The 14,266-nt window shown below is 40.4% G+C and overlaps 1 protein-coding gene across 1 annotated transcript; it reads right to left on the reverse strand.

Annotated features, from left to right (window-relative positions):
* Positions 1-7,413: 7,413 nt before the first annotated feature.
* Positions 7,414-14,253, reverse strand: LOC143364452 (uncharacterized). Its single transcript, XM_076804798.1, has 5 exons — positions 14,214-14,253; positions 14,087-14,170; positions 13,786-14,012; positions 13,546-13,602; positions 7,414-7,449 (listed from the first exon to the last, which is right to left on the reverse strand). The coding sequence occupies exons 1-5, from the start codon at positions 14,251-14,253 to the stop codon at positions 7,414-7,416; spliced, it is 444 nt and encodes a 147-aa protein (XP_076660913.1).
* Positions 14,254-14,266: the final 13 nt, after the last annotated feature.

Raw genomic sequence — 14,266 nt, forward strand, 5'->3', positions numbered from 1 at the left:
ATTAAAGTATTTGTTGTATGCTTCCATAAATAAAAAATGGGCAGAAAACGGAGATTTTCGATTATCCCATACTACTTAATGTTAATAACATTTTACACAAATTTTTTTTTGCCTAATAAGCGTTCTACCTGTGGCAATCTCTCCACAAATTTTCAAACAAATTCGTTGGATAGTTTCGTTTTTATAGATTTTTTGCCGCTTTTTGGCCATTTGGCACCACTGTGCGCCGCGTCGTGTCGGCTTTCCCTTGATTGTGCTGCAGCTTGTTGGAATGCTTGAAATCCCAGTCGCGTGTCATGAATCGCTAGATATTATTCGCTCGGCGAGAGTTGGCACGAGAAACTCGTCGGTACAACGTGGTGCTCCCACTACGCGCTACACGTCTTCCGCGATTGGCCGAATCGCTCAACGAAGACAGCAAACTCGCGTGGCGATGCAACGCTGAGCTCAGAGCATTGGCGTAACTCTATTGTGCGTGCACGGAAAACAGGTCCATGGAAACCTATTTTCCTTGCACGCACAGCAGGGATCCATCAACCCACGCTTGAAATTTATGACTTTTTTTATTAAATTTAAGACTCCAGTCTTCACGGTTAGTGAGAATCAGAGAATATCATGTGCCCCCCATAGTTTACGCGGATCCTACTTATTTACGCCTATGTCGACCGTCCCCGCCGGGAGTAAAGCGTAAGAATGGGATCCGCAGCTTTGCGTCAAGAGTGGGGACTCGCCGTTCCCCTTGCACCCCACTGACGAAATTCTGAGACAACTCACGCCGAGCGTACAATACTTGTTGCGGCGCAGAGCACTTTACACACCGAGCCGGCAGAGTGGAATCGCGGGCTGAATGTTGCCGGAGATCGATAAGGCCTGTCGTCTGGTCTGCAACCCGACAGTTCTAGCACAGCTGCTACATTCTTTGTAATATCCCGAACGCAGAGAAGTATAGTAATTCAAAGAGAAGAAGGGACTTCAGCTCTCTGCTTCTCTCTCCTTTCCATTCGCCGACCTTTTTCACGCGTATAATCATGCAAATAAATTATTTTATTTATAAGAAGAAGTTTTTGAAGTACTATTTAAAAATAGTATTTTATTTGGAACATATTGAAAAAGTGAGACTTATTTTAACCCTTTTAGTGCCGGGCGAAAAAGAGGTGCCTATGCGAGAATAACCGGTCGAATTTCACGGTTTTACTAGGGTTTGGGAAAATGCTTTTAAAAACCAAACAAGAAACAATATTTACATGATTCAAAAAGCAGTATATTAAGGACGAAATAGAGAACAAAACAATGACACTAGTTTTTCTATATTCATTGAAAATTATATAAATAACTGTTTGGCGTCGACCGAAGGTCGGAGTCGCCGGGGGGCCGGGACCACTCAGAAATGAGCGCGCGAGGAGGCAAGGAGAGACGGGAGAATTAAACCCTTGTCCTTCGGGAAAATGCACTTTATTTTACTTTGTCACGACGCACGAGGTGCGAGGCACTCGAGAGCGCGAGAGAGAACGCGCGCACGAGAATCGCGAGCCGGCGAACGTACGGAGATCTTGCGCGTGCAAACTTCTGCCGTCGGATCGCGAAGAGGAAATCTTGAGCGGCACGAAAAGCGTGCCGCCGCGAGACGGAGATCTTCTACGCGGACGCCGGAAATCTTGTCGCGAAACAGAGTGCACGTAACGCGGCGCGGGAGATCGCGAGAATACTGCTCCCGAATGATGCGAAATCGCGAGAGTCTCAGAGCGCGAGAAATGAGAATCTCTACTTATCGAGACGAGAGCGGACAGACGAGCAAACGTGCTAGAGCGATACCTTGCGATTGATGAGCGTTCAGAACGTTAAGAGAGCGAGAAGGCATACGCAGGTGCCTTAAATAACAAAGACCGTCGAATGTGGAGCACCGTGATTGGAGCTCGCACATCGGACGATCCTTGTTTGTCTCAATTTGAAGGATTCAAGCTGTGAAATTCAGCCAATGAGAATTGAAACGGTTGCTACGCGGTGTCGAGCAACGGCGACACGCGCTCTTGCCGCGTGTTGACATACGCGACAAAAACCGTATGAAATAGCGGTCGCCAGTTCGACAATAGGCACCGAATTCCACAGCTTGAATCCTGAACAATAACAAAGGTATAAAAGATCATAAAGAACGTAAAAGTCCAGTTCTCTCTTACAAAACGTATTTGCACATACAAAAAGTCATCTTTTCATCATAATTTTATATAGACCATTTATTACAAAGTATATACTTTGCATTTCCGATATATTTTGTAACAAGATAAATAATATTACATAACAAACATAAAAAATAACTCGAAGGTACATGGTAAGCGCCGGACGGATTATCTCTTCCGAAATACGTAATTGTTATAGGTTGGTGGCAAAATTTTAGAAATCCTGTCTTGCTAATTGTTGGTTTGTCAAAAACAAAAATGTTTGACACAAGCGGAAAACAACGGCGATAACAAAAATAACGCTTTCAGACTGTCACTGGGACAAAACGAAATATACTGCTCACGACAACGATCGAAGAAAAACTAACTGATCCTACGTCTCACTGCGGCAATGCGATCTTATTTCGTGAGAGTCTTCAAACAGTTGTTTATAAAACGCTGTGGACATATTCCGACAAGGGCCCAACGCCACGGCGATTCACGCCGTAGGTCGGATGTCGCCTGAGTGGCGACCATCGATGTTTATGTTAGATTTCGTTAGCTCCAAGCGATAGGAAAAAGTCGTCGTCCACAAAGAGTTAAAACGAAAAACTATTTTTTTTTCATTCTCTCGTAATGAAATTAGACCATTTATAACATATTATAAATTTATTTTGAGATAGAGTTATCCCGCAATGCCAATAGTAAAGCGCTGTAAGGCGCGGGCCGATATATCGGCCTCCGGCACTATAAGGGTTGAGGAGTGTGTAAAATAGTATTTCAAATAGTTGATTACTGCGAAATTGTCGTCTGTTTATTAACATGTTACATGAAAATATTCGTAATTCACCTACAACAAATACTTTGTTAACTATTATAGTATCTTATGTTAAAAATTATAATTTATAATATTATCTATTTGCTCAACTTATTTTCATTGTAAGGAAATATTTGGAATACATATTTGAAGTAAAACAGTAAATTATTCTGTGTATCTGGTTATCAAAATAAAAATATTTTATTTGCCGAAATTTTTCGTTCTATTAAAAGTAGTATTTTATTTGAACCACATTAAATTATACTATTTAAAATAGCATTTTAAATATTTTTTCTTGAAATTTTTCCCAGGTCTGATTCAAAAGGTAATGGGCCGCTGGATAGGGCGTCAAGAAAGATCATGTGCAAAATTTTAATCCTATATCTTAACCGGGAGGGTAGTTATGCCATAAAACGGAAAAGAGTAGTATTTCTTAATTTCTTCATTTCTAATTTCTTTTATTAGTATTAGTATTTGTATCTAGAAAACCTAGATACACATACTGTAATTAATTCAGATTTTTAGGTAGAACATTCTATTGTAAGAAATCAAAATCCTCAAAAAAGAACAGAAAATATGCAGATTACCTAAACCAGACTTTCATATGTTCTAAATCTAATATATTTTATAAGTGTTGAAGGAGGTTAGGATCGTGGTTGAAATTAACTGTACGCACGGCTTTTATTGCACACACTTAGAATAGTTTTATTATGGAAAAATAGTGTCTAGATAATGCGATTATGTGTCGGGAGACCGCGTGACTCGAGATCGACAGAGAGAGCCGATCGATGCCGGCAGAACCCGAATGGCAAATGCAGCGCCAGTAGCGTCGGGAATCGCAACTACACCGGCAAATGTCTTATACCGATCTAACAATAAGATATTATCGAAATAATTTTTTACAACAAAACGGTCAGGAATCGATTTTGTCCAGTTAATAAACGTCTACTCTGAATCAAGGGCCGGATTAAAAAGATGAGACACGAAGTACGCCGACAAATGATAGGCAAAAACATGCCAGCGGGCGCTGGTCGAAAATCGAAGGGCGACACGTGTCCTCGAAGGCTGAATTGATGCGATCAATAGGGAGAGGACAAACAAAGGGGTCCGCACCCCTGTATCTTCCGACGCGAATGAAATTCTCAATTTGATTCACCGTGTAGTCGTCCGGAAACAAGCCGGGCAAAATTAACAACAATCGAACGAACAAGATAGTGGCGAAAATGAATAAAAGACAGCCCTCGGGTGTATGAACGACGAGAAGAAAGAAGCAACGTACATACACGCTGCTCGCGCGATCACCAACGGGGGTGGGTTGGATTAAGGAATCCTGACTATTTCGAAGAAACGGGGAACGGACACATCGAATAATTTTAATCTGTGACCCAGAAATCGTGATCGAGATGGATCGACAGGCAATTTTAACTTCCTGCAAAATTTTTGCATTCTTGAAATTGGAACCTGGGCTCCCGTGTGCTACGTCATTTCAAGAGTTAGTGGAAGCAATTCGTTCTACACGAAAATTGTCAAGAAGAATATTTTTTAATGGTCAATTTAATCCCTTAAACGTTCCCAAATATCGATCTGTTTAAAAATTACGTAAAATAACACTAAAACGGCGGGACCCGTTGAAACGAGTCTAAACAATGTTCTCAAATCTTCATTTGTCTAAAAAGCGCGTGAATAGACACTGGAAATAGAGGCCTAAAGATTAAAAATTGTATAATTCACGAGCGTCGACAGACTGCGCAAACGCATTCACGGAAGATCGTTCAATAAATATATTTCAATATGTTTACGATACGTTTATCGAAACAAAACACTCGAATGGGTATTCATGCGTCTGGTACTTAAATAACGATATAAAATAAAGCAATTGAGTTGCTGAAGAACCTGCTGTCAAAACACGGAATTGATTTATCTCACTCAGCAGCTACACGGTGTTGACGGGAATAACACGATTTTCTCTCTGTAGAAATGTTCCAGCGTGGAATGAAAATTTCGTGTTCGTTCGTGCGTCACTGCATTCTCTTGAAAGCCACTCGAGAGCCATTCAGACCCGGTCACATTTTCGCCGTCAAAATAAAATGCAATAATAACCACAGTAAAAGCAAACGTTTCAGGCGATGCACCTAAAAATTTCGAAAGTCCCGACCAATCGTCTTACTTCGAAAGAAAATTGTAGGTGGTAATAAAAATTGATTATGAAGTTCGATAAAGAAATATTACGTCACTAGCATGTGACCGACGTGTTAGTCCAAGTTAACGACAGAGATAAAATCGTAATACAGTGAATTCTCGATATATGTCAAAGGGCTTGCCAGCGTCAAGTATCGTCCAGGAGACATGATTACACTCCTCGGCGTCCGAGGCCTCTCGAGCTCCGTGGTCCTTCACGGGGTATACCCCGTAGTGGGGATAGTTCCGCGACGTTTATCATGCAGGCCTTGGCGACATATATAGAGAAATCACTTTGTATTACAAAATACTAGAAAGAGAAAAGGGAAGATGAACAGAGATAAAATGATGTTCATTCAAAGTTAACAGACATGGGTTCACCCAGCGGCGCGCGAAATTGACACAGCCCGCCCGGGAAACAATAATTATGAAACTGCGAAACCGAGAGGGGCGAGTCTCGTCCACTGCGAAATTGAATGATCGATGAGTATTTGGAAGCAATTGCGGTGCTGGCAAAGAGCGTCTCAATCGGGAGAAGTAATACGCTCGTTATGCACTTTATACAAGCAACAGAGGCTGATGAGACAATTAGTCGATTCGACCGAGATCGGATTAATTGATTTGTAAGTTTACGGACCGGCGAGAAACTCGTCTGAAATAATCTTTAAATTTTCTTTGGAGGACAGTTAATTAGACTGCGGACTTCTCTGCACAAGAAAAATTCTATCTGCATTCTATCGATGCGACTTGTCAATAAACGGACATTTTAGTTTTATTCATGTATATAAAATCGTGATTTTACAACACTCTGGTCATTTGTTGTCCAATTTTTTCGCTGACTTGTAACTAGACTTGTAGATGACTAAAATACAGTAGTGTGCGAATTAACGCGAACATACCAATATTTTGAATGTCTTATTAGTTTTCTAAATTTGGCAACATGACTATGTCAGTGGTTGCTGTGATGACTTGTTAGGTATTGACGTGTCGTTAGTGGATAAGTCTGTGACAAATTACATATAATAATTACATAATTATTTCATTTCCGCTAACGACGCGTCAATACCGCTCGACAGGTCAGCGCAGACTAATTCATCAAACGTACAACAAAATGGCCGCAAGCGCTGACAAAGTCATGATGCCAACTTCAGGTTGCAAGGTCCAATCAATTTACTCTGAATTTTAGAAATTTTCGAAGATCTTCTCACACTATAAATGTGTAAAGGTTCGCAATTTAATTACAGTAAATTCAATACGGTCCCAAGGAACAGCAATCTCTTAATTGCGCTCGTACACAAGCTTGTAAGTACTGGCTGCTAAGGGATGAAAAGCATCAGGGCCCGCTCTAGCGGTTACGACGCCCCGGGCAAAAAAAAATTGCCGCCCCTTTTTAAACACCGCGCTGAACAGAATGACCTTTTTTTTTTGCAAAATTTTCTGGCAATGGTAGTCAGACATTTTCCATTAACTGAATATTTTAAACATCAATATTTTTCTCACACTTACAGCCAAAGCCAAAATGGCGCCCCTAAATTTTGGCGCCCCGGGCAAATGCCCGGGTTGTCCCCCCCCCCCTAGAGCGGGCCCAGAAAGCATCGTCCATGGTCTCGCATTTTAATATCTGCGAAACGATTAGCAAGACCCTCTGTCCGGCTCAACACGGATAGTCTGCGAGTGAAATTAGCCGGCAGGCCATCAACGTTTAATAAAGTTTGTTTAATCAGTCACGATTACAGAGAAAGGGGCATTGGGAACGGTAATCCAACCGGAAACGCGCTTCAATTTCCGAGGATCGAATTTTCCACATACCAGGGATGCTGAACGCACTTCATTCCGTTTCATAAGTTCCATTTCTACGAACCGACTGTAATGTCGTAATGACTATTGATCATCCCAAACTTTCATATGGAGAAATGCTAACAAATCGTTCGAATGCATGACGAACATGTAATTAATATACCGTCGATGTTTATTGGCAAATACAATTAGCTAGAACGAAATGTGCGCTCACGTCGTTGCTCGTTATACTGATATTCCAGATAAGCCGTAGGCTATGGATTGACGATTCGCATTAATTTAACGGGATTAAATTCCTGTTGCAGTAAAAATCTTCCAAAAGGAGTTCGCGTTGGAACAAAATGGCGCGTGTTCTATTTAAAATCGATGGATAAAAAATGTAATAACGACTGCCTGATAACCTCGCTGGTTCTAAATTTTAATAAATTTTATTTTATTATTTGACTACTAGGAATATCGCCATTTTCGTTATCCCGAGGTAACAACTTTCTCTTTCACAACCAACTATGAAACCACATTGTCAAGCAATCGCAGTTAAATTACATCCCCGCGAACCCTCGGGAAATGGAAAACTTTCGACATCGAAGACGCGAGAAGTTCGCACAGGACACGTGCTCCGGACACGAGAGATCCTAAGAGCGTGATTGCGGCTCGTTCAGCTGGAAAAGATCCTAACCACGTTCTTATGCTCCCTAACACGGCTATCTAAAGTCGCGCATAAACGCCTCCAAGATCAAGGCGGATTTATTCGTCCGTTTGTCAACCGCTTACCCGACTTTTCCTTTGACGCGTGTTGCATAATGTCCCGTGAAAATTGAGTTGTTGTGACGAGTGCCATTTCGCTTTGTTCTATGCAGTTTTTCCGTTCTTAACGCAACGACCTCGTTCTCGAACCCTTCAACGAAATAGCTGATGCCCTTTGTCCCGGAAATGTACCTTCGATTTCCTCTGTGCGCGGAGACCGTCGCCAGTATAATGGCTCAAAGATAAATTGTAACAGATTCGCCAATTGGGTCTTACCATCTCGTAATTGAAATAGTGGAATGACATTTCTCCCTTTCCTTGTGTTTTATTCGAATTACTCTTTCTCTTTCTCTCTTTCTCCCTCTCTCCTTCGTTAAGGGAATTCAAGTACCTCTGCTTGCTCGCCAAACTACATTGCATTTAAGAGCCAAGACTCCGCAGATTCGCGATAAGGTACAGTGACCACATTACCGACAAAAATAGGCGAAAAATGGTTTTACGTGCCTCAACTTTTCGTCCTTACATGAGAATATTTTTCGCTGGGAAAGCGCTTCTTTGAAAGAGGAAGGTTCAGTCTAGCGCGCGCTGATCGTGAGCTGACGAGATTATGCAGATATTTGGTAATATTAATATAAGCATTAGTAGTAGGCCAAAAAGTCGAGAGTAGCGCGCGCTAGAAAATATCACCGGCTACAAATTGAGCTATATTTTGTCCTGATTCTCTGCGAAATAAAGCGAAAAACTTGAAGCACGTTTCCGCCGTCAGAATTCATGATATCGATAATACAGAGCAAAAAATGTGACAAGTTTAGTCACAGACTTAAGATCCGTCGGATCAATACCAAGACGGATCTGAAGTCAGTGCCTGAAGGCTGTGAACAGAAATTATACAGCAGTTACCGATCTGATGACTCTGAAAAAGTCACGTGACTACCCTCGGCTCTTAATTACAATTTAATTCGCGGTAATTCGTAACCCAGTTGTGAACTGTACTGAATCCATCATTTTGTCGAAGCTGAAGTTAGTCTAGTCAACTTTACCAGTCTGGTATTTCGATTGATGCGAAAGGAGCTCTGAAAATTTGTTTATAACATCCCAAAAAGAGAGATTCGTATATATTCAAGTTTTCCATACGAGCAGTTGACCCTGCAATATTTTCTGCCATTAATATCTTAAAAAACCTCAAAAAGCGTTCCAGTCTGGTTCGACCAGTGACCCGCAAAATGGTGGTTCTCAAGATTAATCTTGATCGCGCATAGCGATCAAATTAACGACAAGGATCGATCAGTTTCGGGCTTCGTTGCAAGGATGCGCGACAGGTATTGTGCTTGATGCATCGGCTACCTCGTACCGGGGGTCGTTAATGGATTTTAATTAATGCGTTTTCCTCACCCAGCTGCTGGTCCCCATTAGCACGTTTAATTACAAGATGTTCTCCGGACGCTGCTCAAGCGTCATCAGCGCAAATAATAGAACGGTCGAACGGAAGGAAAAAGCCCGACTGCGACAAATAATTCAGCCATCCTGATGAGCCCGAGCACTATAAATATTCGCCGAACTATGCGCTTCGGGAAGAAGACGCGGGAAATACGGCAATTTCCGTCGACGTATTTTCAGCGAACAAAGACCACCTAACCTAACCTAAAGTCCACCTAACTGCACCGGACCAATACACCGATTCGTTCCCATCAAAAAGAGGAGAAACGAAGAAGAAAATTATCGAATTATTATTATCAGTGCTGTTGCAGATACGTAGGTGCACGCATTCACAATTTGAACCACGCGTGAAGGGCTCGAAAGTCGTTCAGTGTAAATCCAATTTTCTTATTTTAATTGTTATAATTCTGGTATTGTTAATATTACATATATTCTTCGGAACGTTTATGCACACATTTTTTGACATCGTCGATTTAGAAAAATTAAAGGAACTGTTGCTCAGTGATTTTTATGCAAAATAAAAATTTTCAAGCCTTGGAAGCTACATTGACATTTATTTCTTTTCTCAGTGTTCGAGCAATCAGCTGTTCGGTGCCGCTGTGCGTCCGCACGCACACACAGCAAATTAGCGACTGCCGAACTTTGTTTGTATTGAGGACTCGGCCGTCGTCGCGGTTCGTCTCCCTCTCACCACGCACACTTCGGGTGGCAAGGGTAGTTCGGGGTGCGTGGCGAGGGGAGAGAGCCGCGTCAATATACACGGCAATCCGTCGAGCCCTCGCTCTCTTTTCCGAGAATCGCAGTGGTAACAATAATAAATCAGTTAGCTCTCCCACAAATCACATTTTATTTCTCAAATCATTCGGATCGTAAGTTAAAGGTTCCTCGTTACGGAACCCAACGAAGATCCAAAACACTCCGTAACAATGAAAAGCTGAAAATAATTTTCAAAAAGTTATCTATTCGATCGATTCATTTTCGTTATAAATGCGTAAAATCCCATAATGCAAACGCGTTGACGTTGGTGTGGTGTCGTCCATGCGCGGTGCTTCTAATTGAGCCTGAATTCGATTACTCGGCTGTGGCGTTTACAACCGATATTTATGTAATTAGAACCGCGGTTTAATTCTGACACGGTCTTATTGCGGAAAGAGCCCTCAGTAAATATCGATTTGCCAATAATAACTTCAACAGTGTTCGTTCGTTGGTCGGGTCACCCTAACCCCTTCGTGGAATCGAACGATCGCAGTAAAGCGACCGACAACAATCGAAAAGAATTCCGACGCGAGTTGGTTGCGACAAACGGGAAGACATAGCGGTCGGAGCCGTAGCTGGTAGGCCGACTTGTGCCTAGGAAAGTTCGCAATCATGTTCGTTTAAGATGGCTTTCGTTACAAATCGCCGACTCGAATGCCCGGCGGCAACGCGCTCCGAGGAAATACGAAACTCCGAAGAAATAGAGGAACTACCGACGACAGTTTACCGTGTACGTAGCTAACCGGAACGGTGCTCACCCCATTATAACTGAAAATAACAGCGGTCTTGAGCCCTTTTCCTCACTCTACCGAGTTACCCCCTCCTCGCCGGGTCGTCGACACCCCTCAATGCCACCCTTCGGCTGACATTGAGGGCCAGAGTACCTTCTTTGGGTTCAGCTTCACCCATGATGTGCAAAATTAAAAAATGTGACAACAAATTTTCTCCGCGGTTGACATAAATTTCTCAAAAAAATTGTTTACATCAGCTAAGAAACTAATTTAAAGTCTCGAAAAAATTGAAGCCCAATGAGTGTTATCGTCTTTTCGAAAGTGTCCGATTACTGCCGTTTCCTGCCCAATTCGAACAACCTAGTGTCCGTAAATATAAAATAACACAGTTTTCGTAAGCTAATGATTTTACCATTGGTTATCACTCATTCCCAAATTTTGGGATCACTGTACCAAAGCCCTTGGGAAACAGAAATTCTCGAATCAAGACACTTCCATTTTTCCACATCTGCCATAATCTAATGATTTTTCTTTTCACTGTTATTCGTCCCGAAACTTTGAGCTCACTATACCGATCCTTAGGCAGACCTGGAAAAATTTTAGTTAAAAGAAGAAATAGCTATTCGAAATAATTTATTTCCCACCTTTATTTCCATATTGCTGTTTGCAAATAAAAATAGTATTGATTCATTTGATACATTAGCAATTTCAAGTATTATATTATTTCAATATTTATATTTCTTTATTTCAAATATGTCAAAAGAGGGTCGGTATAAAATATACTCAAACGCGACAATCTGGGCACCAGATATAATTTTGAAAAATAACTTCACAATTATCTCAAACAATTATAAAATAAACTAATTATGTTATTGAACACGGATGGGAAATGTGAATCGGAGGGGATGATGGAAGAGGATGGCATGGGATGGTGGGGGCAGTGCTCGGGTCGAGGGGGAAGGGGAGGAATGGTTGAGGAAGGTGGACGAATGGTGGGAGAATATGAGTTGGCGAGGGGATCGATGAGGTTAGGGAAGGGGGCGGAGGTGTGGGTGAGTGTGTGAGAGAGAGAGAAAAGACAGGTATGCTGTGTATTATTATTTTTTCTGTGATAAGCTTTTGATATTTAATTGTTGTTTTTTGTTGCATAATGTAACTTATTGTAGGTTAAGTTATTGTATTTCTGGCGTTGGTTATTTTATTTTTATATTGTTACTTTTATCCTATTTTATGGAAAGTCGACAAGATATCTCTCTCTCTCTCTCTCTCTCTCTCTCTCTCTCTCTCTCTCTCGCTTGGGTATAAAGCTGTGTGCGGTTTTGCGTGGTAAGGTAATTGGTAAGTTAGGCTAAGGTTAGGATAAGAGCGGGGAAAGGAAGGAGATGCTATGGGAATTGTAACCCTGAGGGGAACAATAAATGATATATAACTAATTATGTTATTGGAAATAATGTTTCAAATGTTTCTGATATAATTTTGGAAAATAATTTCACAATTATCTGAAATAATTATAAAATAAACTAATATTTTATTTGAAATAATGTTTCAAATGATGTCACTTCTAAAGCAATCACCACACTCCGGGTTTTATTCGTTTATGGAAAAAATGAGTAGGTAAAGTTTAAATTATGGTTATTAGCGCGTGTTATAGGTGAGCAACAAGTCCGTACAATGTAGCGAAGACGGAATAACAAATGGATCTATCAGGATTATCAGTTGTAAAAGATGTGGAGACAGGCCCTCGAGGTGTTTGTCTTTTGCTGCAAACTACTTACAACTTGTCCTTGATATAATATTTACAAACAGTCTTGTATTCTGTGCAGCAATTCTAACGATTTTTAGTTGACCATCGGCAATGTAGGTTGCACTTGAGTTGATTCGATGACAGAGCACCTGCGTTTAAGTCACTCAACGGTTAACAAAGTTGCAGCCAGTAATCAGCACTGACCTATTCACCGCGGGTGTGAGTATGCAAAGTGTTGGTTCTCTATTACTGTTGCCATCAATCTCACTAAAATAGTTCTCTTTAACTTAAGGGTATATGCAACCTTGTAGACCTCATAAAATCGAGTGAATCTAACATTTTTCTCTCGCGTACAAAGATACTGTAAACAAAAGACATTCTTTTAGAGAATATTAAGCAACATTTTAGCTTTATTCTCATATTTTTGTTTTTACGTAAAATTGCAAAATGGAGGAGTTATATAACATGTACCTGTCTAAGGATGAATATAATTGCTTCAATTAAAAACTGTGTTTCCTGTAAAATATAATATAGCTACCAGGCCGTTGCAAAACCGCTGTAATTTATCTCGGCGAATTTTTATTTTGCAATTCCTACGCAGTGGGCATTCCATTACACTATGCACCGAAATAGATTGAACGGTTAGACGGGGAAAAAAAATCTATAAATCTATTCTATTCTAAAATAATAAATCTGTAATGAAAAAATTTGCGGCAAGTTTGATTGAATAATAACTATCGGAATTTCTTTCGGGGCATAGTCCGGGCTCCGATATCGGGAAAACATCCCACGATTAGGAATAATCTTTTCGGCTATCAAAAGTTTTCGAGTATTTCCGATATCATCGCGAACCGAATTACGCTTTGATAAATTATAATTAAATTACTCTTTTAGACGCTCTTTCAATTACTAAAGAGTCAGTTCGTCATACCGAACCGTAAGATTTTTCTGGATGAATTAGTTTACTACGCGAAGGGAAAAAGAAATTTCGAAAGAATTGCGGGGAAAATACTAAAAGTTCTTTTGTACGAGAGAAAACACACAGAAAATGTAAATTACTTGCATAGCAAAATTTTAAAAATTCGGTTCCGACCAATTGCAATTTTTTTATAAAAGATTCTTTTATTTCAGAAAATTCATTCTTCTAACATTTCGAAGAGAGCAAAGTCGTTTCGTACAATTTCATACATAATAGAGACATCTGCGAAATGCTGGTTTTACACGAACTAAGCTCAGATCATAATCCTGTGATAATGGAACTGGGAGTACAAATAGTAAATGATCTAGGGAAAATGGGACTCAACTATAAAAAATCAAATTGGAAATGAAAGATCAATTACTTTTAGTTTATTTATTACATCTGTAAATTGTACTTACTCCATAATCAAATTCCTCCGGATTGCTTAGAATTTCTTCAACCAATGTTACCTCTTCTAACGATTTTAGCGGGAATTTTAAATTCGGGAATTTGTTCAGAAACGACCCGCTGCGTGATCCTCCTGCGTTATTGATTTGTGTTATCTCCTTCAGCGCACGCACCTCTGCTAATACTTTTGTGAGCAGAACTCTCGTCAAATGGTTCTGCAGTATTAGTGTTTTTAACATCCCATCTCTTTTTTGGCACCCCTTGCAGCAATTATTTTCCGTTTGCTCTCCTATTAATTGTTTGTTAGATATTATATTTTTTGAAGTGAACTTATTTATCTCTAAAATATTTTTCTTAACTTACCAATACTACACTGCTTATCGGAATGTATCTCATCCTCTTGTCCCTCTCCCTGCGATTCCTCGCCAACAGAGTGCGAACAAGCGGCTGAAAATAAAATATATTTTGATTAAAAAGATATACTAATTACAGAACCAGAATGATTTATAACTATGAATACATTCGTACATTATATATTACATA

Source organism: Halictus rubicundus, unplaced genomic scaffold, assembly GCF_050948215.1.
Source record: "Halictus rubicundus isolate RS-2024b unplaced genomic scaffold, iyHalRubi1_principal scaffold0566, whole genome shotgun sequence".
Lineage (NCBI taxonomy): Eukaryota > Metazoa > Arthropoda > Insecta > Hymenoptera > Halictidae > Halictus > Halictus rubicundus.